Here is a 27,559-nt window from a genome sequence, read left to right as displayed (position 1 = left end):
GCAATTTCTAATTTTTCAAAAAGAACATGGGGCCACAAACTGCGAACACAATGTTACACAAAAATTAACAAAACGACTTCTATCATATGTACATTCGTCTCTAATATTTTTTTGCACTTTCGAAAGATTCTACGTAATGTACAGACGGGATGAAAACATTAATTGGATGGCCAAGCCGTTTTCGCAGTTGTGATGTGGCAAAGGAGCCTACGCGTTTCGAATCCCAATTATTTTCGTGGGATTCTCTTCAGGGCCACGAGTAGTATCGATCAGTGGTACACAATTAGATGGTGCAAAGTCGGGAGGGAAGCTGTATCTTAGTACGCTGTTATTCTATTAGCAGAAAATCAATCAGAGCCAGGACGTCGTGGTGGGAGCGGTCACGGCGCAGCAATCTTCCTACAGTTCGGTGGAAGCCGCTGCTGGCAGTCTGACGGGAACACTTCCGCTTACTTTTTGAGGTCAGTTCGTCTCACGGCGAATTAACCGGATTAGCGCCAGCTTTAAAAGACCATAATGAGAATAGGTGGCTTGCTTGCTTAATTTTCGGCTGATGGCGCTGCTGCGGCGATCATTTAGTATCAGATACGAAGGCGGGGTCCGCTCGCGTTTCTCTCAGCACTGCCTCCTGGCACATGCGCATAGCAACCCTGTTCGCAGTTTGTGGCCCCATGTTCTTTTTGAAAAATTAGAAATTGCAAATGTATATATAACTTTTTACTATTATAATGTGTGTTTCTTTATTTCTTCCTTTTCTTCTGAATGGTGTGAAAGTTTGTTGAATGCCTGTGATATGGTTGCATTAACGAATGTTTGAAGATAAATATTCAGTTTTCTTTAATTTCACTTGTCCTTCCCCTGTGACTATGTTCCTTTGATTGCTTTTAAAAAAACAGAAATCCTTTTTTCTAATATATCAAAATAAAAAGCTATTAAACAGCAATTACCGTCCTTGAATCCTGTGTTCAGGTTCTGGTTAACATATTGTTTGTCTAAATTGTCCATATCAGCATTGGCATTCTATTTTGTTTTTTGATAATCCGGCTCAGCCTTGCTGTATAGAGCCAACCCACAGTTGTTTTCTAGATCTTGCTCTATATGGCATCCCCCAGACGGTCACTCTTCTGCTTGCTCGACATCTGCAAGTCATACGGTAGAGTTTCGGGCTACACTATTAACTGGTCTCTAGATAAGTTTCCGATGTTTGCACAAGAATAAATATAGACTAGATAGTTGCTATATTCTTTGTCCAGCCGGACAGTATTTAATATTGTATTTAACAATTGTTGAGAAAATTGTAGTGCAGATTCAAGTGGGACACCAGCCGATGTCCAACCACCGCACTGGAGACAAAACAAACATAGGGGGGAAGGGGTGGAGGCAAGTTGAAGGTCTGTGGATCATATATGTTAACAGACAATGATGAGATAAGTACACTATTGCTTCAAATCATACAATGTAATTGTTGGCATATAGTGTATTATGGTCGACGACGTTTCGAACCCTATATGAAAATACAGAGTTCATCTTCAGGATATATGATACACGCCTTCAGTTGTTGTAATAAAGTGACATAGCCCACAGCTGTGGGAAATTGAAAATGCAAAAAAACGAAAGAACAATAAACAATCACAGTACACGATTGGAAAAAGGGGGGAGAAAAGGATAAACATCCTTTATTCCAAGACATCCAAACTGAACTACTCAGATTTTTTCACAAAATAAGACTGCAGACCTTCTTCCTTCTTAACCCTAAACCACTGGCCGCTACAAACACTCCCTTCAAGCCACCCTCTACGTTCTCACCATCTGGGAGAATGATCCCCAGTGAGATACTGACTTTTGAAAAGCTAGTTCTCAATGACATGTCAGCATTAGAAAAACAAAGAATGTTCATCCCTTATAACCTCTCCCTTGCCGAAAAGGAAGCCATATCCAGCCTTAAGTTCAACAACGATCTTATCATCAAACCTGCGATAAGGGGGAGGCATTGTCCTTCAAGACAAAGATAACTATAAAAAAGAAATCTTACGACAGTTAAGCAACACAGAACACTACTGTAAACTGAAAGAAACAGGTTAGTATTAGATTCCTTACCTTAGAATATCACCAGGCATCAGACTGGATCCTGAAATTTTTGCGTAGCAGTACCCTTGCGCGTCGGTAGGCGTTGTTTGCGGCTCCGCGTCCGTCGTCGGCGTCGTGGGCGCCGTGATGACGTCGTCGAAGTACTTAGACGCTGCCTCCGCGTGCTGACGTCAGTTCTTCTTTTTTCCGCGGCAGCAGGGCAGATCCGGAAAAAGTGGTACCGTAGTAATTTTTTGACTAAACTTTTACAATCACTTTTGATCATTTTTCGAGTCTTTGACTCTGAACGGTGCCGGTAGGGATGCCAGGTTTTAAGCCCTGTGAGAACTGCGACCAACTGATGTCGGTCAGCGACCCTCACCGCCGGTGCCTTCACTGTCTCGGCGTCGACCATGACGATAAGACCTGCTCTGACTGCCGGGCCCTGACTTCGAAAGCTAGGTGGGAGCGGTCCCGCAAGCGACTCGAGCACCGGCAGTCGGCCCCGTTCCGCGAGAGGTCCCGGTCCGGACGGAGGTCGAGGGACCGGTCGCGGGATCGAAGCCATCATAGCTCCGGGAGTCGACATCACTCCTCAGGGTCGAAGTCGTTAGGTAAGCACAAGAAGTCGAAGAGACGTCATCGCTCTTCCGACTCTTCCCCCGGACGCTCGCGTGACGCGGCCGGGGGTTCGGGTGACACCGCCCACGTGGCTCCGTCGGAGTCGCGTCCGGCCCCATACCCCCCGGTCCCTGGGCCACATGCGACGTCGGAGGAGATCGAGTGCTTCCTCATGGCCATGAGGTCTCTCACTTCTCCGACGGGCTCCGCGGTGCCTTCGGGCCCAGCGGACACGTCTGGGGGCCCTAGCGGGTCGGTGGCTTCGGCCCCGACGCCGGCGGGTGTTACTTCAATGAACCGGCCCCATCAATTGACAACCCTGAGTATCAGAAGATGGGTGATGAGGAGTGTTGGGAGGGGTCTGAGGACCCTCTGACACGGGAGTGCCAGTCCCAGAAGGACTGGACAGGTGGACTTGGGGATGCCAGTGGTCTGGACACCTCGCCAGACACTGATTTTGTCTCACCTCCTACCGTGGCTACGAAGGAGGGGGCAACCTACAGTGTGGCCTTGGGCCTTGAGCTCCCCGTCGCGACCGTGAGGACTAACCTCCTCAATGAGGTCCTTAAACCGCAGTCAAGCTCGGCTGAGCCTCTGCTGCCGTTTAATGAGGCCTTGACCTACGTTCTTTTGGGCACTTGGTCCAGGCCCGCCACAGGTTCGCCTGTAGATAGGAACATAGCCAGACGCCACCGCCCGGCTCCGGGCGACCCTTGTTTCCTGTCCACCCACCCCACTCCCGAGAGCCTGGTTATCCAGGCTTCAAATTCCCAGACCGCATTCCCGTCGGCTCCGCCTGACAGGGAATCCAAGAGGTATGAGCAGTCCGGCAAAAAGGTATTCTCCTCCCTCAGTCTGGGACTGCGGTCTTCCAACACCGCATGCCTCTTGGGCCGCTACACCCACTCTCTGTGGGATACGGTCGCGGATGTGCTGCCAGAATGCCCGTTGGAGGTACAGGCTAAACTCGGCCAGGCCCTTGTGGAAGGCCGGGATGCAGCACGGTATTCCATCCGGTGTGGGCTGGATACCACCGACTCACTGGGCAGAGCGATGGCAACGACGGTGGCGATTTGTTGCCACGCCTGGTTGAGGTCCGCCAACTTCTCGGCCGATGTCCAGAATACACTCATGGACATGCCGTTTGATGGCCGTCGCCTTTTTGGCGACAAGGCAGACCATGCGCTTGAGCGCTTTAAGAACTCCAGGGCTACGGCCAGGTCCTTGGGCCTCTCGGCCCCGCGCCAGCAAATGGGTGCCTTTCGCTCCTTTCGTGGCCAAGGAAGGGGCGCCCCCACACGTGCTGTCAGCCACGCACCGCAGAGTAACATCCAACACGGTGGCGACCGTGGAAACCGCCGTGGCGGCGGTCGGGGACAACGGTGAGGCCAGTCCACACCTTCCCCCGCGGCATCCGCCTCAAAACCCTCCTAGTCCGTGCTTTCTGGCCCATGTGACGCCAGTGGGGGGCAGGGTTCGCCATCACCTCCTCCACTGGCGCACTGTCACATCGGACAGGTGGGTGCTGCAAATCGTCCGAAGGGGCTACTCCCTCCCCTTCGAGGGGACCCCTCCAGCCAACGCAATACCACCGCGTATCGGGGGATCATTTGCGACTTCTGCAGGAGGAAGTTACGGCCCTCTTGGCCAAGGGGGCCATTGAGCGCGTTCCTGGGCCAGAAGTAGGGTGTGGTTGCTACTCCCACTACTTTCTGGTACCGAAGAAGGGCAAAGGGGGCCTACGCCCTATCTTGGATCTACGGAACGTCAACGGCTTCCTCCGGAAGGAGAAGTTTAAAATGCTGACACTGGCGCAGGTCTTGGCTGCTCTGGACCCAGGAGACTGGATGGTAGCGTTGGACTTGCAGGACGCTTATTTCCACATCCCCGTCCTGCTGGCCCACCGGCGCTACCTGTGGTTCACGGTTGGCCACGAGCACTTTGTTTACCGTGCTCCCCTTCGGCCTTACCAGCACCCCACGGGTGTTCACAAAGGTGATGGTGGTGGTCGCAGCTCATCTGCGCAGGTTAGGGGTTTCAGTCTTCCCCTACCTCGACGACTGGTTGTTGAAGGCGGGCTCGCCCCAGACAGTCGTCAGCCACCTCCAGACGACGGCAGACCTCCTGCACCAGCTGGGGTTTTCCATCAATGTGCCGAAGTCACACCTGTGCTCCTCTCAGAAGCTCCTCTTCATCTGAGCGGTTCTCGACTCGGCGCAGGTTTGGGTTTATCCTCCCGAACAGCGGGTTCGGGATATTCAGCTCTGATTCCACTCTTTCAGTCTTTATCCCGGGTCTCGGTCAGGTTGACGCTGCGGCTTCTGGGGCTGATGGCCTCCTGCATTCTTCTGGTGCATCACGCCCGGTGGCGGATGCGGGCTCTGCAGTGGGACCTGAAGTTTCAGTGGGCCCAGCATCAGGGCAACCTATCCGACCATGTCCTGATCTCGGAGGGCACTGCGAGACAGCTGCAGTGGTGGCTCACGGACCGCGATAGGGTCAGCGGCAGATCCCTCTCTCTTCCCCAACCGGAGCACGTAGTTGTGACGGACACGTCCCTCCAGGGCTGGGGAGGCCACATGGGAGAGGCAGAGATCAGAGGCCTCTGGTCTCCGGCGGAGTTCCGACTCCATATCAACCTTTTGGAGCTGCGGGCGATTCGTCTAGCACTGAAGGCATTCCTCCCCTCTGTCCGGGGGAGTGTAGTGCAGGTGTTCACGGACAACACCACCGCCATGTGGTACTGCAACAAACAGGGCGGGGTGGGGTCGTGGACCCTTTGCCTGGAGGCTCTGCGCCTTTGGCAGTGGCTGAAACATCAGGGCGTGACCCTGGTGGTTCAACACCTGGCAGGTTCTCTGAACGCCAGGGCGGACGAGCTCAGCCGTCGGTGCATGATGGATCACGAATGGCGTCTGCACTGGGACGTGGCACAAGGCCTCTTTCAGCAGTGGGGAGAGCCTTGGTTAGATCTATTCGCCACCGAAGAGAACGCGCAATGTCATCAGTTCTGCGCGTTGGAATTTCCAAGGCGGCACTCGCTCGGAGACGCTTTTCGTCGCGAGTGGAGTTGCGGTCTGTTGTACGCCTTTCCGCCTATACCACTTCTGCCCAGAGTGCTGAGGAAGATCAAACGCGACCGGGCCCAAGTCATCCTTGTGGCTACGGACTGGGCACGAAGGTACTGGTATCCTGAGCTACTCAGTATGTCAGTCGATCCCCCGGTTCGTATGCCTCTTCAGGAGGACCTTCTGTCGCAGCAGCACGGGACGGTCCTCCACCCGAACCTGTCCATTCTCCACCTCCATGCTTGGAGATTGAGCGGCGACAGTTGAGGCTATTTAACTTGCCTCCTGAAGTCTGTAATGTCATTTTGGCAGCCAGGCGTCCCTCCACAAAGTCGGTATACGCCTGCAGGTGGAACAAATTTGTGGCATGGTGCACAGCAAAGGCTGTGGATCCTCTTTCTGCCCCTCTTTTGGAGGTTCTTCTCTTCCTTCTTTCTCTTGCCCAGCAGGGCTCTGCTCTGGGCACTATCAAGGGCTACCTTTCTGCCCTTTCAACTTTCTAAGGCTGCCTGATCAACCTTCTTTGTTCAAGTCCCCTATTGTAACTCGTTTTCTGAAGGGCATCACACAATGTTCCCTCCTGTTCCGTTTGTGATGCCTCAGTGGGACTTGAACCTTGTTCTTACCTTTCTGATGAGTGCTCCCTTTGAGCGACTTCACAACTGTCCTCTCCGCCTTCATACTCTGAAGACTGCTTTCCTGGTTGCCATCACCTCTGCCAGGTGAGTGAGTGAGCTCCAGGCTCTTTCATCCAAACCCCCTTTCCTTTCTGTCCATCCGGACAAGGTTGTGTTGCGGACTAGACCATCTTTCCTGCCCAAGGTTGTCACGGCCTTCCATATTGGGCAGTCTATCACCTTGCCCACTTTCTTTCCGCCACCGCATCCCTCTAAAGAGGAAGAGCGGCTCCACCGCCTGGACCCAAAACGTGCGATTTCGTTCTATCTAGATCGCACACGCCAGTTCCGGGTGGATGACCAACTCTTTGTTGGTTACGTGGGCGCTAAGAAAGGACGGGCGGTGCACAAGAGGACCATCTCTCGGTGGGTCGTCTTGTGTATCAAGGCATGTTACTCCTTGGCGAGGAAGGAGCCTCCTGTTGGGCTGAGAGCCCATTCCACTCGGGCCACGGCGGGTAGCACTGCCCTGGGCCGGGGAGTCCCCTTGCAGGACATCTGTCAGGCAGCCAAGTGGGCATCCCTGCACACGTTTGCAAGACACTACTGCCTGGACAGCCAAGTCCGGAGGGATGGCTTCTTTGGCCGTTCCGTCCTCCAGTACTTTCTGGTGTGATTATTGGTTCGCAGACCCACCACCGGGGTTGGTATTGCTGGGGTATCTATTCTAAGGTAAGGAATCTAATACTAACCTGTTTCTTTCAGATGAACAAGTTACTTACCTTCCGTAACGATACATCTGTAAGAAACAGTAGTTAGTATTAGATTCCTTACCGCCCCACCCATCCTCCCCGTTCTGCAAACTGATATCAAGGGTTAAGGTCATCCCCTTTCAGGGCCCTAGTTTCAATGGCACCAGTGTTGGTTTTTAACATGGCTCTGCGTTTCTGGCGCGGAAAAGCTGTGTCTAAGAACTGACGTCAGCAAGCAGAGGCGGCGTCTAAGTACTCCGACGATGTCATCACGGTGCCCACGACGCCGCCGAAGGACGCGGAGCCGCAGACGACGCCTACCGACGCGCAAGGGTACTGCTACGCAAAAATCTTCAGATCTAGTCTGACGCCTGGGGATATTCTTAGGTAAGGAATCTAATACTAACTATTGTTTCTTACAGATATATCGTTACCAAAGGTAAGTAACTTGTTCGGCAATCCCACTAAGGACATACAGAAATTGATAGCACAAATAACTGATGATGGTTTAGAAGCAGGCTTTCTAAACAAAAAGGAACACCAGTTCCTCAACACAAAATCTCCTAGAACCCCGGTTATATACACCAAGATCCACAAGAATGCAGAGAACCCCCCGGGATGTCCAATAGTCTCAAGCTGCGGATCTATCCTTGAACCGCTTGGGCTTTTTGTAGATCATTTCATCAAGGATTCTGTGCCTAATACAGACTGCTATATCCGTGACAGCATGCATATGATGAATCTCATAGAAGAATACCCCTTTGACCCCACATGTGTACTTTGGATGTGGAGTCACTGTACACCAATATTCCACAAACTGACTCTATGCTGGTTATCCAAAGGGTTCTGGACAAACGCCCAAGCCCTCATGCTCTACCCACACTATTCATCTTACAACTCCTCGAAATTTGCTTAACTAAAAACTTTTTCCTCTTTAATGAACAAAACTACGGCCAAATCAAAGGTACCTCCATGGGGGCAGTTTTTGCCCCAAATCTGGCTATCCTGTATATGGACTACCTTGAATGCGGACGCATTCTTACACCTATGAACCCCTTCCACAGTGGCATTGCCCTGTGGAGGAGGTACATAGATGATATCTTTATGATCTGGCAGGACACACAGGCATTACTCACACAGTTTCTCCACTGGCTCAATAATAATTGCAGCAGCCTTACATTTACTCTATCTACCAACCAACTTTAAATCCCATTTTTAGACTTGAAAATCCAACTCCATGAAGGAAAGCTCATAACCAGTCTTTATAGAAAACCGACTGAACGTAATACTCTGTTGAGCTATAAAAGCCACCATCCACGCGCCCTTCGGGATTCTCTCCCATATTCACAGTTTCTGCGGATTAGAAGAAATTGAAACATGAAGGAAGATTACTTCCGCGAAGCACACACACTCCACTACAAATTGTGCACTAGAGGCTACCCACGTAAATTAATTTGCAGTTCCCTCAAGCGAGCATGGTACTGCACCAGAGATGAGCTTCTTGAACCCAAGCCCAAAAAAACACAGAACCGGCTGGTCTGTGTGACCACCTTCTCTCCTGTATCCAATGCTAATAAGAAAAGTATTAAGAAACATTTGCCAGTCATCAATGCAGGTCCACTAGATTTGGAAAAGCCTCTCTTTGCCTTCAAAAAATCCAAAAACATAAGAGACCATGTAGTTCGCGCAGCTTACCTACTACAGAATCCAAGGGCACTCTTAATGATTTGTGGGGGCTCCCACGACTTACTGGACATGCCAAATGTGGGGATTGTATCATGTGCGACTCTACTGTGGAGGGCAAAGAATTTGTGTATAACGAAATCGAGTTTGAGCACAAACATTTCACCAACTTTAACAGCTCAAATGTTATCTATGCCATCTTTTGACCTTGTGATAAGGTGTACATAGGTCAGACTGCACAGAAGGCACGCATCAGGATGTGTCAGCATCGAAGTAGTGTCTGCTGTAACACGCCAAACGCACCATTAGTGGATCACTTTGTTGAAATGGGACACAGGGAAACGGACTTACAATGGACTATTATCTCTGTCATCAAAATCCCTCCAAGAGATGCAGATGCCCACCAACTCCTAAACAAGGAGGAATTGAAATGGATTTTAAAGACCCGCAGTATCCACACTGGCCTCAACCGGCTTGAAGACTGGACATCTTTACTATAAAACTACCTGAGTTTGATCCTCCGTCCACCAAATGCGCTATTTAGTAATCCTTGTACATCATGTTTGGATAAAGTGCGTGACTTTTATTGTTATTACAGTTGTACATTATGAATTTGAATACACCGCCTTCCTCTTTCACAGTATCCCCCTCTTTTAATTCATGCCTGGGTGGTCGTTCTTTCTCCTGTGTTGCTCCTAGGCTGTGGAACTCTCTTCCGGTCACATTGAAACTTGAACCAGCTTTGATAAAATTTCGCAGAGACCTTAAAACCTGGCTCTTTCCTCAATAACAACTGCCATTTGTAGCACTATTTCAATCGGCGCCGGGAGACCCCTTGCGGGTAGCTGCACGCCCTATAAATTCAAAAAAAAAAAAATGCCTTCACAACGTCTTAAGATGGCCGCAACTGGCAAAACTACTTCCTATCTGTTTAGCCCTATTCCGCCATTGGCTTACACGGTATCACGTGTCATGCTCCCATGACCTTCTTTAGTTTCACTTTCCAGCGCTCCACTCACCACGAGCACCGACTCCTACGTGAGAGGACCCCATTCCGGCCTCCACCCCTGTATCCCCTTCGGTAAGTGCATGCTACCAGCCATTTGAAACTCTGCATTACATACATTGTGTGCCTATTGGTAACCTACTCCTTTTCACATATAGGATCGCACCCATCCTGTGACGATTCCATTTTCAAATGCGGTAAGCCTCCATCTCCTCTCAGAAACTCACACGGGCAGTTCTGTACCACTTCCCTAACTTCTTTTTACCTCTCCACAGAGTCCATCTTGACTCATTCACACACCTGCCAAATTTGGAGATTCGATAGCGCGCATTCTATAACGAAGGCCCTCCCAGACATACCCGCTGAGGTATGTGCTCTTTCAACATCGCTCGCATGATTCACGCATCCTCCATGTCCCCTCTACGCCTCTAGTTTGATGCGAAAAAACGGACTTAATTTCTTTCAAATAACTTTAAACCTCTCAACCATCTACTCGACTTCATCAGCTCGATTCCGGTCGTCGATGCGGGCCGTTGGGCCTATCCATGCCGTGAGGGGGTGTGAGGATGAGGGGGTGTGTGAGTGTGAGGGGATGTGAGGGTGAAGGGGTGCGAGGGAGTGTATGAGGGTGAGGGGGGTGTGAGGGTCAGGGGGTTGAGGGTGGGTGAGAGTGGGTTAGAGGGGGTGTGAGGGTGAGGGTGGGTGAGGGTGGGTGAGGGTGAGAGGCTGTGAGGGAGGGTTAGAGGGTGTGAGGGAGGGTGAGGGGATGTGAGGGGGTGTGAGGATGAGGGGGTGTGAGGATGAGGGGGTGTGAGGATGAGGGGGTGTGAGGATGAGGGGGTGTGAGGATGGGGGGTGTGAGGGTGAGGGTGTGAGGGAGGGTGAGGGGATGTGAGGGTGTGTGAGGGTGGGGAGGTGTGAGGGTGAGAGGGTGTGAGGGTGAGGAGGTGTGAGGGTGAGGGGGTGTGAGGGTCCGAAGTAAATGGTGGCAGGGCAGACATCATAAGACAGAGAGAAACACAAATGTTAAGATAACAGTTCTCAAAGGGGTTGTGAGAAGGTGGAAATGGGATTAAAGGAGAAAGGATGAAAAGTTAAGTAGCAAAGAGGCCAGAAAGGAGACACAAAGGAGTGGAGTGTGTGGCGGAAACAGGGAAAAGCAGAAAAGAATGAAGATGGATCCGAGAGGGTGCAAGTAGGGTCACATGTGGGAGAAGGAAGACTCGTTAGGAGAGTGTGGTGAGGGTCATGCTAGAGAGAACAAACAAGAGGACACGAGTGTGCAGAAAAAATTACTATTTTGCATTGGCTCGTTTGTGTAAAGCTCCTAAATACCATCTGGTGCATGTGCACGGTGTATGACTCGTAAGTAAAGATTCTGCATTGCCTGTAGCCCAGTACTGAACCAACCCCTGCAGCTGCTGCTTTATTCCCTGCAATCACACGCAGATGTGCCAGGGCACTCCAAAAACAAGCTCTGGCATTGCGCGAAGTGGGGTGGGGGAGCGTCTTCCTTTGAAGTCTGATGCCGAGGCATGGTGTGGGTTGTGGCTGGCGATGTGCACGCGCCTGCCTCACATAAACTGTACCTAATCCGCAGTTTGGGGAGACTTTTCGGAAGCCTTAGTATAAATCTTGCCCACCATCCCTACGGGATGGCATAGGCTCGACCTAAAAAGGCAGGCATCTGCAACAGCCAAAGGCTTATGGGTAGGCGGATGTGACTTTATGAGCTAAAAACAGATGCTTACAGGGTAAGTAAAATTTTTCGTTCATGGCATGTGCATCTGTAGATACACATCCTGTGCTTAGACGGTAAAGCAGTTCTCCCCTAAATGGTGGCCAGCCTGAGTATGTTGCAGAGGACTGGAAAAGTGTACGTAGTACAGCCTGGCCAATGTTAGCTTGCTGGCTTGCTAAGACATCCATACAGTAATGCTTGATAAGTGTGTGGAGCAGACCAGATACCTCCTTTGCAGATGTCAGCTATAGGAATATTACCTAAGAATGCCACAGAGGCCCATTTTTTTGCAGATCGAGTGGGGTCTGCGAGGGGCAGGCAAAGGTCTTTTGGCTATGGCGTAACGTCTGTAAATATCTGACCAACCAGCGTGCTACCTCTGGTTTAGAAAGAGCATGTGCTTTGTGTTATTTGGAAAAAAGACACAAAGCTACTCTGTCTTATGAAACGATTTTGCCCTGCCCGTTTAGAGTAAAGGGCACTCTCTGCTATGGCTCTGGATGTGGAAAGAACACGGAGATCGATAGTTTTGTTGAGGTGAAAAGAGACCATCTTGGGGAGACACTTTAGGTTTGTCTTTAGGACTAGTCTATTGGTGTGAATTTGGAAGAAAGGTTCTTCCAGGGTGAGAAAGAGCCTGAAGCTCACTAACACACCTGAGGGAGGTGACTGATACTAGGAAAGCCACATTCCAGGAAAATATCTGCAAAGGGCATGAGTGTAGTGGTTTGAAAGGAGGGCCCTAAGTGTGGTGGCAATTATGTTGAGAACCCACACAGGGGCAGGGGACACTCTGGGGAGAATTACTCTGTTAAGTCCTTTCATATAGGCTATAATTAACAGAATTCTGAAGAAGGAAATGGGCTCCTTACTCTGAAGGTAAGCAGTAACAGTGTCTAAATGAACTCTAATGGAAGTTTAAGCAAGGCTTGATTTTTTGCAAGTGAGGCAGATAACAGACAATGTCTTTGGCTGCAGCCTGGAGAGAGTTGATGAGCCTGGGAACACAGTAGTGCATAATTCTCTGACTTTTGGCTTCACAGCAGGCTCTTGTAGTAGTCCTAAAAGCCTCCGTAAGGATGTTTACACTCTGGAAGTACGTTGAGGAAACCAGATTCTAAGACAATGGGAGCCAAATAGCAAGATTTAGCTGCTTGGGGCTCGGGGTCTTTGTGTACTCTGGCTCTGCATGAGAAGGTCCGGACACTTGGGCGGCTTTTTGTGAGGCACTGGGAGTTGAGGACGGTGGTGAACCAGGTTTGTCTGGCCCAGTTGGGAGTCGCCAAGATGAGGATGAGGTATGTTTGCCAAAGCCTCCGAACCACTAACCGGAGAAGTGGGAGAGACTGAGAAGTGTTGGTAAATTTCCCCCATCCGTTTATCCATAGTGCATTACCCATGAACTGTGGGTACCTGGAGGCGAAGCTTGAGTATTTAGCATTTTCTGCAGAGGCCGAGGTCTACGTCGGAAAACCCCAACGATGGGAGTAGAACTTGTGGGTGGAGTGTCCACTCATGGACTTGTTTCTACATCCTGCCGAGTAGATCAGCAAGGTTGTGCCCCACTCCCAGTAAGTACTATGCCAGTAGATAGACCCTAATGATAGAGTGCCTACTACCAAATATCCTGAATGTGATAGAGGAACGGAGTGAGTGCTAGCTGTATGTTAGTAGCTCAGAGTAGTTGATGTGGAGATCTGTCCCCTTCCAGAAAGGAAGGCGTCTGTTGTGAAGGTCACTTGTGGAACTGGATTGATGAAAGGGTGACCTCCAACAGACTGCTGCTGTTCCACCGCTGCAGAGAGCGAGTGTGGCCCGAGACTAACACTAGATTTTCTAAGTGACCATCAGCCTAAGACACTGTGCAGCTAGGCACTCCTGCAATGGGTGCATGTGTAACCGGGCATGGGGACGATGGCAATACAGGATGCCTCCATGCCGAGGAGGCGCATGTCCGTCTTGATCGCTACTTGGCAATCAGTCTGTGGGAGCTCATCCTCAGATGTAGACTGCAGTAGTCTATCTACCTCCTTATGCCAAAAGGACCAAGAACTTTGTCCCATCCAATCAGTTTACAGCACCCACTAGAACCCTCTCTGCAGAGGCAGTTCTCCTCAGATTTTCGTTAGCACTAGTGGGAAATGTGTATCCCCAAATTTGAGAACTGACTCTCCGGGGAGGAGGGTGGGTGCATGTGAATCTATGAAAGATACCAATACTGGATAACTGATGTTACAGGTAAGTAACTTGTTTTCTTATCCAGTATTGGGGTATCTTTCATAGATTCACATGCATGAATCAGAGTAGCAAGCAGTATGCTAGGTAAAAGTCGGTTGCGGATGGCGGGAGACTTATAGTGATACACTCCCATAAACATTATATTTAACAACTATCAATTATGAAGTAAGTACATTGCTAATGATAAACATGCCTAGATTCCAAAGAGTAGTCATAATATTAATCAGGACAAGTAATATCATGCATAATAAGTAGGTAATCCGTAATACGTTTACATCTTTACATACACAGATATATTGAAAAGCATAGTTTGATCATAGAATGAAGGAAACACTGGTTACCTGAAGCTGTTCTTATGGAAACAGATGACGTAAGACCGCTTGACCAACTGCCGCATCTTCTTGCCAGTTGCAGGCAGTAATGTCTTGTAAACGTGTGGACATTCTTCCATGTCGCAGCACGGCAAATATTTTCTAACGTCACTCCTGCAAACAATGCTGTAGACGCCGCTACAGTTCTTGTAGAGTGAGACCTGACAGTTCTTTGTAATGGCCTGTTGGATTTGACATGACAAAAATGGATCGCGGAGGCTATCCGCCTGGAAATTGTGGCTTTAGTGACCGCTTTCCCTAGCGTAGCTTGGCCATAAGACACGAATAACTGATCTGATTTTCTGAAGTTTCTTGTTCTTTGAAGATAAAACTTCAAACATCGCTTGATGTCCAAAGAAGAATGTAGTGTTCTTTCCGCTGGAGTTGTAGGATTTAGGAAGAAAACTCGTAATTTCACTGGCTCGTTTAAATGGAATTGAGAAGGCACTTTGGGTATAAAAGTTGGATTTGTTCGAAGAGTGACATAATTCTGAGAGAAATGAAAGAATGGTTCTTTTATAGTGAAAGCCTGAATTTCTCCTACTCTTCTGCAGATGTCGGAGCTAGAAGTAAGGCGACCTTCCATGTTAGATACTTGAGGTCGGCTTTGTGAATAGGTTCGAATGGGTGCTTCATCAGTTGGGAGAGGACTGTGTTGAGCTCCCGTCCTGGTGGGGAAGGGGTAACCGGAGGATAAGCCTGGAAAAGACCTCTCATGAACTGTTTTATTAACGATGAAGAACATAGTGAGGGAATGTCAGCTACCTTCTTGAACCTGGAGAGAGCTGCTAGATGGACCTTTATTGAAGAAAAGGAAAGACCAGAGCGAGCCAAATCTAAAAGGTAAGGAAGATTTTTTTCTGGAGGAGCTTCAATAGGGTGTAAAGTGTTTGAGATACACCAGGATCAGAATCCCTTCCATTTAAGACAATAAGTCTTCAATGTGCTCTGGGCTCGCGCCCTTTTCAATATGTCCAGGCAATTCTGAGGAATTTGGAGGTGCTGAAACTCTAAGAAGTCAGGAGCCATGCGTGTAATTTCAGAGATTGAGGGTCTGGGTGAAGTATCTGACCCTAGTTGCATGACAGCAGTGTTGGAGCCGGGAGAAGTTTGATTGGAGGCTCTTGTGATGGCAACATGAGCTCCTGAAACCAATACTGGCGGGGCCACCTCGGAGCAATTAGGATGAGACGGCAGCTCTCCAACTTAATTTTGCGCAACACTCTTGGAATCAACGGGATCGGAGGAAAGGCGTAAGCATAAATCCCTGACCATCGCATGGACAGGGCATTCCCTCTTGATCCCTGTTGAGGGTATCTGCTGGCGTAATACCGGCATTTCTTGTTCTGTTGAGTTGCAAATAAGTCCAACGTTGGCTTGCCCAATGCCTAGAACACTCTGACCAATTGAGTGTTGTCCAGCTCCCATTCGTGGCAATCTGACAAGGATCTGCTGAGCTTGTCCGCTAGGGTGTTGTGGAGGCCTCTGACATGTTCTGCTTTGAGAGTTATGTTGTGAAGTGTTAGCCGTTCCCATAACTCCTGAGCTTCCTTTGATAGCGTAGCTGATCATGTTTCTCCCTGCTTGTTTATATAAAACATGCTGGTGGTATTGTCCGTTCGGACCAGGACTGAAGATCCTGCGATTCTGGGAAGGAGTGCTTGTAGGGATAGAAAGATGGCTCTAAATTCCAGACTGTTGATGTGAAATTGTTTGTATTTCTGAGACCATTTGCCCTGCACTTGTAAGTCTTGGAGATGACCTCCCCAGCCCTCCATGGACGCGTCTGTCATCAGAACGAAGTCAGGAGGACTTTGCAAGAATGTGAGTCCTTGTTTCAGATTGCGCAGTTGCGCCCACCATTGAAGAGCATCTGCCATGCGTGGGGTTACTTTGATGATGTTGTCGAAAGAACCTGTTGCTTGCTCCCACTGAAGATGTAGTTCCTCCTGCAGAGGCCGCATTTTCAGACGTGCTAGTGGGATGAGATTTATTGCCGAAGAACACATTCCCAGAAGTGAAGTGAACAGGCAGACAGAAAGTGACTTGCTTTTTGACACTTGTATGGCTAATTTCTGCAGACGAGTTGCCTTTCTTGAGACAAGAATGCTCTGCATTGCATTGTATCCAGACGAGCGCCCAGGAAAGGCAGGATTCTTCTTGGAAGCAATTTGGATTTGTTTCTGTGCACAGTGAGACCCAGGGATGCAAAGAGATTGCGTCATGTTATGTCGTTCTGTACTCTGTACTTTGAGGGACCTTTGATTAGCCAATCGCCCAAGTACAGGAAGACCTGGATTCCTGAAGAGCATAGTGCTGCCACTACCGGAGCTAGGCACTTCGTAAAAATCCTTGGAGCCGATTTGAGGCCAAATGGGAGTACTTTGAACTGATAGTGGGCGCCAGCCACAGTGAAACGGAGATACTTTCGATGTTTTGGGTGAATTGGGATGAGAAAGTATGCGTCTTCCATGTCCAAAGACGCCATAAAATCTCCCTCGTTCAGGCAGCTTAGAATCTCTGAAAGAGTGACCGTTCTTGAGGAACATAGAATGAACCTCATTGAACAGTAAGTGAAGACGAGGGGGGGGGGGGTCCCCTGGGCGAAGTAGTTGGTGGTTTGGTGACAAACTCTAGGGTGTGTCCATGTTGAACGAGGTCTAGCACCCATTGATCGGATGTAATCTGTTGCCACCAGTGTAGAAAGCCAGATATTTTCGCGCCCACAGGGAGGGCAGGAAATAAGGGTGGCGCCCGGCTGATCTCACTGTTTTCTGTGAGTATCTTGCCCTTGATTGTTGGAGCGTTTTCGGCCTCCTTGGTGAGAGAAACTAGCTGTACCAGACAGGCGGTAGGAAGACTGATAATTCTGCCGGTATTGAAGCTGATATTGTCTGTTTTTTTCGTAATAGCTTCCTCTAGAGGAATATCCACATCTTCTAGCTCCTCTAAAAGATCCCCGCTTGTACTGCGGGGAAGCCAGGGATCTTGCGGTATCAGTGTCCATTTTGATTGCCTGGAGGGCTTCGTCTGTGTTTCCCAAACAAAGACTCGCCATCATAGGCCATATCCAGAATTTTTAGTTGGACCTCAGGCCGAAAAGTGGTAGCTTTTAGCCAGCCCTGACGCCTGAGAACTGCAGCCCCTGCCAGTTGTCTAAAATTTGTATTTGCAATGTCCAAAGCGCAGTCGAGGGTTTCTGCAGCTGCACGCTCCACTTCCATCAACATCTTCCGAGCCTCCTGTCGTTTATCTTCTGGGATTAGATCAATCAGACCAGCCATGTCTGACCACATTTGGCGATCATAACGTCCTATGATTGCCAAAGAATTCGCTGCCCTGATTGAGGCGGCAGCCAAGGGGGTGGGATGTTCTAATAGTCTTATAGCCCTTCTACCTCGGCTTATACCTATTGTTAAAGCTCAACCCCCTTGTTATAGGCCCTCACCTGTGGCTTGTGCCTATAACTTGGGTTCAGGTCCTTTAACAACCGGAATAGCCCTTGGGAACAGGCTATAGTACTTAACAGGAAAGGCCCCTCCGAATTAGTTAGGAAATTGTTCCCTGTTGAGACTTTCTTGCGGAATGAATTGGCTTTATTTAAATGTTCAATATTTAACATTGGAAACATTTTGTTACTTAAAAAGCTGAAAATCTAGATTCCTACAGCTGATAAAACAAGCTGTACACATTTATGAAGCTTGTCATCTGCATGCCGCTAATGATTAAAATAATGAGTAAAGGCTCTTTGCGTTCAGTTCAGAAGTTAGCGGCGCCACAAATCACCAGGACTTAAAAAGAAAGAAAGAGGCAGAAATTGTATGACCCCACAAGGGATGTAGCTTTCAATAGTAAAATACTGTTCTAAACTATATATTACTCAGTTACCATATGGAACCTTCACTGTCACATTTTGTTAGTTATATACCAAAAAACATTCACATTTTCGTTTTTCATTATTTTCGTGTGACTAGGACAAGCCAATGATGTTTTTCTGAACATGGCTGAAGATTTCATGAAACCAGTCATTGACATGGTGGATGAGCTTCTGACCGCTAGAGTCAATGTGACGGTGTACAACGGTCAGCTTGATCTCATTGTGGACACGGTTGGTAAGTAATGTTGTTCGATAGGTGCATCTTCATGTGTTACAACTGGTTACTGAAGGTTTGGTGCTTCCTGTGTATTAAACACATAATTTAGGGAATGTTCACTGAGGTGCTTGGGCTTATCTATTTTAAAATTTCTGTTTCCTGTTTTAAGGTGTCAGTTTTTTTTGGGCCCTGTAAATGAGAGGAACATGTGACTGCTTTGTCCTACAATGGTTTGAATGAAAAAAAGCGTGATTGACAATTACTGTTGCTCCATTACCATATTGGGTAATCTTTAATACTGTCAGAGCAAATTGGCTACACGTTAGTAGTGTAGCACCTGCCACCCAAGTGACTAAGTACATTTTTAGAACTACTCTTGTGTTTTCCCATTGTTGTCCCACAGCCACAATACTATTATTGTACTGTAAATGAACGACCAAATACTGCCTTTGACCAATTGACTTTCTCACAGTGGAGGGGTTGAACAGTTAAAAGAATGCTCCAGGAGCTGTCTGGGGTGGAAGATTAGAAACTCAGAATGCAGGATAACATATGATGAATTCAGTGTCCAGTTGGTACTTTCCTTTAAGAATTAGATTAGTTAAAGAGTAAACTTAAAATTATGATGCCCAAGGAAAACCATTAGATCGAAGCACAAGATCAGATTCAACCTTAAACTTTTTTTTATACCTGCCTCATTGATAGTGCTAATGTCATTTAATGTTGAGCTGTATGCAATACAGGTTCTATCCCCTTAGATACCCAGAGATGATAATCAAGAAAAATGGTGTGCCCGCCAAAATCAGTCCATGTCCTTGTACAAAATGAGCAACACCTTACAAAAGACAATGCTGTCATCACAAGAAAACCTACCATGTTAAAGGAAAGTTTTTTCAGTGCTCCTGGCAATGTTTAGGTGGCACAGACTTCCGCTATTGATTGATTGATCCATCCATATTCGTGTCACTGGTGTCCAGAGGCCGGAACATACATTGGGGGCAGTTGTCAAGTTACTGGAATTCTAACCATCCCATACTGGAGTCAAGGAAAGTGCCATCTGACATTATTTTACTGTCCTTAATTCTTCGGATTTGATTAATTATGATTGCTCCCAGTTTTAGTTTAGAAAAAGACTATCTTAGCAGTAGTTATAGGGAGGGGGCAGTGAGTGGTCCTCCACTGGGAATTTCCCTAATTAACACAGTCTTGCACCTGAGCTTGCTCTAAGGTTCTGCACCAGCTGTTTTACTTTGGCGCTTACAGTAAGAGCAAGGATTTTGCCACAAAGTAAGGGTCAACCTGCTATGACCTGGAGTATGCTCCAGGGTACTGCGTAAACTGTCTCCTACTGGAGGTGATCCTGAGGTTGGGTGCATCTCAGAGGGCCTTCAGGGTCTTCCACAGGGGCTTTGCTAATGGTAATGTTTAGAGTCTTAAACTGCATCCGGAAGTAGGCCCTGCAACTGTAAGCTGATGCCTTCAAAAAGTTATGTGATCCTTATTCCCACTCCACAGCATTACAAGTAATTCTTGGAGGCTAGTGGTAAAATGCACCCTAATTCCAGAGACTAAGGATGAGTCCAGGCATAAAATGTCCACCTTTCCTCATTGCTAGGTGCATGCCTGCTCAAGGGAGCACATCCAACCACACGCGATCAGTTGGTTAGTACCTGCTGTTTTGGTACATTTGATGTTCAACCTCTCTTACTTGTACCCCTTGAAATCCAATCCTCCCATCAACGATTGAGTGATCTTTTATGAGCCATATGCAGTGACGCAACCTCTCTGGCTGAGTCCTCTTAACGAAGACTTACCGGAAGCCTCCTTCTCTTGCTATTCTGAGAAACCTACTTTAAGGGACATTGCTAATAGACATTCACTTTAGCCTGAGAACTTGAGCCCAGGAGGTATGAGACCTCTATGCCTTTCATAGTCCCCCAGAGCATCCCAGATTGAAACCAGCTTATGCCTTATTATTGTCCCCGGTGTTTCCAGAGTTTTTGGGCAGCAGAAACTATGGAAACTGGATTGCTTTGTATATGTATGACCAGTAGATAGCAATAAATGGACATCTTTTCGAGTTATTAGTGGAACTACAACCAGTGTAGCCATTTCCCCTGTCTAGGTGACTTGCCTATTTACCTTCCACTTTCATAAAACAAGTTTAACTCTCATGCTTCCACTTAAGTCTTGTGCTTTAAGCGGCAGACTGATTGATTGTTAATTTACAGCAAACATTTTAAGCACAGGAAACATGCCATTTTACTTTAATCTGAATTTTTTATTGAATGTTTTTGTTATCTACGAGGACCACACAATATATGGTACAGAAAATATCTCCAAAGTATTGTGTTATCAACTTAATTACAATATAGTACTGTGCCCCACAATTAACGTTTGGACATTGTAGTATAAGATCCAATGAAAGCAAAAATCGGCAAAGCCAATGAGTCTGGTATTTGTAAGCTAGTGGAATGTTTACATTTATTGCAGGCATATGCCACAGAATTAATTGGAAAAAGAAAAGAAGCAGCCATCTAAAAGAGGCTCCCATATGCTTAAAGAAATTCACATACCAGAGCCGTTTGCTCAAGGATACACGTGCTCAACTGTTTTCATGCTGTTTCTTGTGTGAAATTCCATTTTTCCTTTTCAAAGTCATCTGCTGAAAAGATACCTTCTCCACAGTAGAGTCTTGGCATGTCTTTAGTTTATCTAACACAACGCAGTCCTTGTGTGGCAGACAAAAACAGATTCTTAAGAAGAGCTTTGCCCTTCTGAGGTTCTTATAGCCGTGCTTCTTTAGGATTTTGAAGCCATTTCTATCACTACAACGTGATTTAAAGAACTCTCCGGATCTTCTTGCTTAAAATTCTCCGATTTCTATGCAGGTCAGGAGAGTGCATCTCACATGTTCTTTCCTAAAATGCTTGTATAGTCGTTCAAGAATATTAGGCACTACATTAATGTTAAGAGAACACTGCGTGTATATAAGGTCCTTAATCAGGACCCGCCAGATCTCCTTGGCTCCTCGGCTACTATGCAGTTGCTTTTGTGCTGCTCCCTTACCAATACCTTTGGTGTTTTTGATGCCCATTTAACTTTGTCTTGCATGTTCACATTCTGCAGGATTCAAAAGAGCATCAAGGTCCCTCTCTTTTCACTATAGTTAAAACCACACAATGTTCTTTCCAAAACCATGTCCTTATTAACAGCATGCATTGCACCCAAGGTGCTTTGTTTGTAATCATTTGCATGCACTCTCAAGGGATATACCTAAATCATGGTAGACTGTGCTGGCAATTTCTTCTGTTAAAACTTGGGTTTCCTGCAATTTTTCCACCTTTTTTCTTTGTAACATCTTCATAGTAGGAGGAATCAAGTATGTACAAGAGAACGTGGTGATGGACTTTCTCTCTGCATGATAGCTTTCTTTCGAAATGAGAGAAAGTTAGTTTGTAGGCATCTGATATATGAAAGGCACTGCACTGACGAATCATATCCCTTTAAGAAATTGTAAGAAGTTTGAGCTGTATGATCATTTTCTAGACTTCCGAAACGGGCCATCTGGTGACTTCAGGTGTCAAGAAGTTGGATTAGATTGCACAGTTTTCTTCCTTAGGTAGCTTGCATAATAAAGGTACCATCTCTTCATGACAAAGGGCCAGATGTAGGAGCCCTAATACCGGTCGGTAACGGCCGAATTCGGCCTTACCAACCGGTATTAGGGTTTTCTGATGTAGGGGGCCTATATTTGACCGATTCTGTAAATTTACCGAATCGGTAAATTTACAGAATCGGTAAAATACCGAATCGGTATATTTACCGATTCGGTAAATCCATATGTAGATGACACTCCTAAGAGTGCCACAGGCCCTTAAGAGTCGGTATTTTACCACCCAATCCTATTGGGTGGTAAAATACCGAATTCAGGTGTGCATGCACATCTGTGCATGCACACCTGTGCAATGACACACAGACATGCCCTTAGGGCATGTATGTGTGCCACATGTCACACAAGCCTGTACTTGGGGTGCTAGAGGGTGTCAAAGTGACACCCCCTGCACCCTTGCAGGGTACGGTATTTACCGAATCGGTAAATACCGAATGTTACAGATTCGGTAATTCAAAAAAAAAAAAATTACCTACATCTCCCTCCTTCTAATTTACCGATTCATAAATACCGAATCGGTAAAATTCGGTATTTATGAGTCGGTAAATTAGAGTTACCTACATCTAGCCCAAAGTGTTTTATTCTTGTTATATTTATATGGAACAAACACTACCATTGGGATAGCTAGAGCAAAAAAAAGTGCATGTATTTCCAAATCTTTTCTTTTCTTCTTTTTGCTGTGTGAAATGCTTTGCTGCTCTAGTTTTACTTGAAGTGGTGTTCATGTTCTATAGAGACAGACTTCTGATTATCAGTAACATAGTCAGTTCTGTGATTGATTTTATATTTGTGTAAATTGGGCACACCCAGTGTTGCATGAGTAACTTAATGTTATATAGTTACTAATATACCGTCACCAAGTGATATATAGAATTAGGTAAGCATTTAATGTCTTGTATGTTTCTGTTTTAGGTCAGGAGATGTGGCTAAAGAAGCTGAAATGGTCTTCGATCGACCAGTTTAGAAAGTTGAAATGGCAACCTCTTTATGTATCTTCAGCACCAGGATACACAGCAGCTTTCCACAAGTCTTATGAAAACCTTGCCTTTTACTGGATCCTGAAGGCGGGGCACATGGTAAATTAAATATATGCAAGATTTCTTCATTATAGATGTATTCAACATTTTGGTTTAGTAAAGAAACTCCCTTGGACACTGTACTAGTTGCGTGTAAGTCCAGTGTAAGCACTGTGAATGAGAATGAGCATGTTCAAGAGAACAACGGTCTTTAATAGCAGCTTGATGGTAAAGGCAGCTGTTGCTTTCCTTCATCGTTCTTGGCCTCTGGACTAGAGGGATTAACCAGCCCACAACACTATCATCCATCCCATCTGCATGAGCAATCTTCTGCTCACTGCCTACTAGGGCCAGACAGAGAATCCTGCCTTTACAACTACTATGCCCGCCACAGTCGGAGAATAAAAACTCAGCAGGTAGTTTGCACTCTGTAGTGAAGATCAGCGGAGTCAGGGTAAGTTAAAGTATTTATTGTTAAGCTACACGGTTGTGGAGTTATTTAAAGCAGCTCCACATTCAATCAGATAAATTCAACGTTCTACATAGTTTCAATAGATACATTTTAAGAATGCCAGAAACATCAACGTCACCCAGCAACCCCAGAACTCAGTGATGAAATGCAGCACCAGATCACCTGAGACACAGGCAGTGGAGCGCGACACCTCAACACAGAGGGAGATAACACACTCCTTTTACAGTGTCTAGAAGCTCCAACCTGCATCTCCCCTTTGTCTATGCTGCAGAGCCCAAGATCGCAGAGGAGCTAATTGTCACTTCCAGAAACCCTTTTACAAGAACGGAGAAAGAATCACCTTCTACCTCCTGCCCAAAAGGATAAGAAAGGAATAACCTATCTGTTTGTTATATCTGTGTCCACCAGTGCCAAGCAGAAACGTATATACCTCCTGAATGATCACCTGTCATAAATAAGGACCAAGCAAACCGGTCCTGTCCTCCATTTGAAAAGCTCCCAAGAGAAACCAGCCTGCACACTCGTTCCTATCTCCTTGATGTAGAGCAATGAACTAGCCCCCACCTCCTTCTACATGCCTTCTGGAGGCCAGAGATTGAGCTTTGATGGTTGTCTGGCTGTCCACAACTTTTGAGTTGCTTGCATGTTGCTCAACTAAAGAGATGCTAGTTGCGTCTCAAGTTTTCCATGTGTTGGGCCGTAGAGATTAACAAGACTGCTTGCTGTATCCACTGCTTACTAGGGACAGTTAGATAAACCATTGTGTGTCCCTGTTTTCCAGCTTCTCTAATACAATTGTAATCGCCCTGGGTCTATCCGAGCAGATGGAAGTAACCTCCTGTAGCTGCTCACTATGCATGAGAACCTGCCCACATCTACTGTCCTTGTGTGCCATGGCTACAGCTGAATTACCACCCAGTACGCCACAGTTAGAGAAAGACTTGCTCTCTCGTCCTTTCACCCCTAGCATGCCTTTTACCGCCTTCCCAATCCTAGCCAGATAACAGAATCCCTAGCATCTCCTGCCCTGTCTACTGGGGCTAGTGAGTGCATTCTGCCTATCCTTCTAGGTATTATTCTCCATGTGGTCAGACACATCAAAAACCCATACTCTACCTCCAGGATCCTCTAGCTTTCTACTCCCCAGCTTCTCCATCACTGTGTTTCGAGATTGGGACAAGCCTAAAGCGGCCATACCCACCCATCCTCAAGATTATGCCTCTGACAAAAGCTCATTTACCTTCCTACACTGACAGCAGTACTATCCCACCAGCGAAAAAGTGGTGTAGTATAATTTATTTCAGTGAAGGGGAATGAGGATGGTTCTGCACGGTGAAATGTTAATTCGGTAGAAACTGTGACATCCCTTGATAATATAAGGATATCTTGGGTGTAAGTAATTCCTTTGGAGAATGAAAGCATGTATTCCTCTGAAACAAGTGAAGTGTGCAATAGTTACTCTGGTCCGAGTGGACAGAGCCTTGCCAGAAATAATTCTGTGTTGGACATCTAAGAGCAGAAGTGGATGGAGAACATCCAAGCTTTGTTTGAGAAGAAGGCACAGGAAGTCAAAAATAGCCAGTGCTGGTCGTGATCAGTCATTGGTATTGTCTATAGACTTAAAGGAGAGTACACCTTTAACTCACTAGCCAGTGCATGTTCCAAGGCATTGGCAGACATGGGATTTGATCAACTGCTTTAGAACTGGCACACATCAGAGGGCATATTCTTGAAGCTTTTTTTGAACTTAAAACAAAAATGTATGCTCATGGTGTCGTTCACATATGGTAAGGTCACTGTGGTAAAACCAGTTCCTTGTTTCTTTCCATATGCTCTTGCCTAGTTACCATCTGGCCCAGTGTAACAATCCTGTAAACAGACTGATACCTGCGGGTTTAACACAGATTTGGTGGCTGGATCTGAATTTGTTATTAGATTTTGAACCAACACAGATCTTGCAGTGAGGATTTTGAGATGTTCTCCAACTGCATAAATGATTAATTCACTGGAACTGTGTCTACCTTCACATCTAGGGTTCAAAGTTATATTGTGCCGTGGTATAGTCTTCCACTAAAACCCATGACGCAAGCCAATCACAGGATTGAGTCAAGATAAATTATACTGTAAAATACAGGATAAGATCCTTCGGGCTTCGGTGTTACAGTAATGTAACAGAACGATCATTGACACAAAAACTTGTTCTGGACTGATCTCATTGTAAAAAAGAAAGACCTGCTTAAGCAGCTTGCATTAGCTACAGCTCCTACTGACTATGATTCAAGGAAACTTCTTTCTGCCTAGATGTGCAACAAACTGAATGATTTATTTATATACATAATACAGAAAAATCAGGCAGGAGCTGGCTGACTCTGGAGATAATCAGTCTGACCCTGTGCCTCATGGGAACAGTCCAGCCCGAACTGCCAAGCCATGCCTTCCCTGGACCGGAAACAAGCTTCCGAGGACCGATTTCTGGCATTTCAGCCGTCTTCAGCCCGGCTTGCTTGAATCCAGTGGCAAAGTGAGCAAGGGACTCACGTCTGAGCATACCCTGCCAGTAATACCAGAAACCGGTCTTAGGAAGCTTGAGTCCGGTCCAGGGAAGGCATGGCTTGGCAGTTCGGGCTGGACTGTTCCAATGAGGCACAGGGTCAGACTGATTTGCATATGGCCATGTCTTAACTGGGGTGGCAAAGTGGGCTAAAGAACGGTGATGGATTAGACCCAGATCTGTTGACTGGGTGTGAGTGTTTGATTGGTTCAGATGCTCCGTCCATCACCACCCCCTTTTGTACCGCTTTGTTCGCCATAAGTTGGCAGGGTGAGTCCCTTGCTCACTTTGCCACTGGATTCAAGCAAGCCTGACTGAAGACGGCTGTAATGCCAGAAACCGGTCCTAGGAAGCTTGAGTCCGGTCCAGGGAAGGCATGGCTTGTCGGTTCGGGCTGAACTGTTCCCATGAGGCAAAGGCTCAGACTGATTTGCGTATGCCCATGTCTAAACTGGGCTGGCAGAGTGGGCTAAAGAACGGTGATGGATTAGACCCAGATCTGTTGACTGGGTTTAGTGTTTGATTGGTTCAGATGCTCGTCCATCACCACCCCTTTTTGTACCGATATGTCTCTAGTTCAGATCAATAAATCCATACCTAGAGGATTGACATCAAGCATCAAGAGACCTTTGAGCTGCATGTGCATTAAATGTAATAAATCAGTACGTCTATTAATCCCTTGCACATTCTCTCTTAAATCTTTGGCAGATACTCCCGTTGTTTTCGAGCCATTGGAGGCTCATTATGAATACCTCACTGGCAATGTTTCCTTATTTTAAAATGCTGTGATGCCAGTTCACTAAATCCTTCACTTTATGTAAATAGTCCTTTAAACAGTGATTGCTGTTCTGTTGAATACTTTCACAAAGACCTTCAGACAGAAGTGGTAGGTGGCTTTGGTGGACATGTATCTTACTCTACCTCTTAATACGCTCCCGTTTATGGTATGTGAGTTTGCCCTTCAGAGGAACATCATCTCAACTGGTTACATTTGCTGTGTCCACTGTACTTGGCACATTTCACAATAACGAATAATATGTACCTGCTTCAATGGAAAAATTGATTTGTGATTCAGGCATTCATAAGTTTGTAGTCTCAACCAAGTCAAGTACATTTGAATTTGGATGCATCTTCTCCTTCATAGCAATTTTCCATTTGCACACTGGATGTTTATAACTTGACCTTAAATTAATCTTAAAAACATAAGGTATTAAAAAAAAAAAAACTTTGCTTCACTTTGAGCTGTACACTCTGACCTAGGTCTCTTGAAATGTGCCATTCACCAAATCAGGAAGGGGGAGATGTGAATTGTAAGAAATTGGGTTGTTTGAGGGGAGTGAAACCCTATTCGAGCAACAGCCACAATCCTTGTCCGGGTAAGCCACAAAATGTCACTAAATTAACCTGTGCTTACACCTCTTGTAGTTTGGCACAAAAGCAGCCATGCTTAGCTTAAATGCATTTGTGCAGTACTCAAATAAAAATAAAGTGAAAACACAACACATGACAAATTCCACACCAATTTAGAATAATAAAAAGTTAAATTATTTGACACCAAAATGAGACAAAACCAAAGGGTAGACCTGAAG

The 27,559-nt window shown here is 46.7% G+C and overlaps 1 protein-coding gene across 1 annotated transcript in view; it reads left to right on the top strand.

Annotated features, from left to right (window-relative positions):
- The window catches only part of SCPEP1 (serine carboxypeptidase 1), a 243,017-nt gene that overhangs the window by 190,677 nt on the left and 24,781 nt on the right, over window positions 1-27,559 (top strand). Inside the window, exons 11-12 of the mRNA XM_078654401.1 lie at window positions 18,139-18,276; window positions 22,844-23,007. Of these exons, the coding sequence (XP_078510527.1) occupies window positions 18,139-18,276; window positions 22,844-23,007 (302 nt within the window). The remainder of the gene's footprint in view (window positions 1-18,138; window positions 18,277-22,843; window positions 23,008-27,559) is intronic.

The sequence above is a fragment of the Lissotriton helveticus genome, chromosome 7, assembly GCF_964261635.1.
Source record: "Lissotriton helveticus chromosome 7, aLisHel1.1, whole genome shotgun sequence".
Classification (NCBI taxonomy): domain Eukaryota; kingdom Metazoa; phylum Chordata; class Amphibia; order Caudata; family Salamandridae; genus Lissotriton; species Lissotriton helveticus.
The sequence above is the reverse complement of the archived record's forward strand: the minus strand, read 5'-3'. Positions and strand labels throughout refer to the sequence as shown.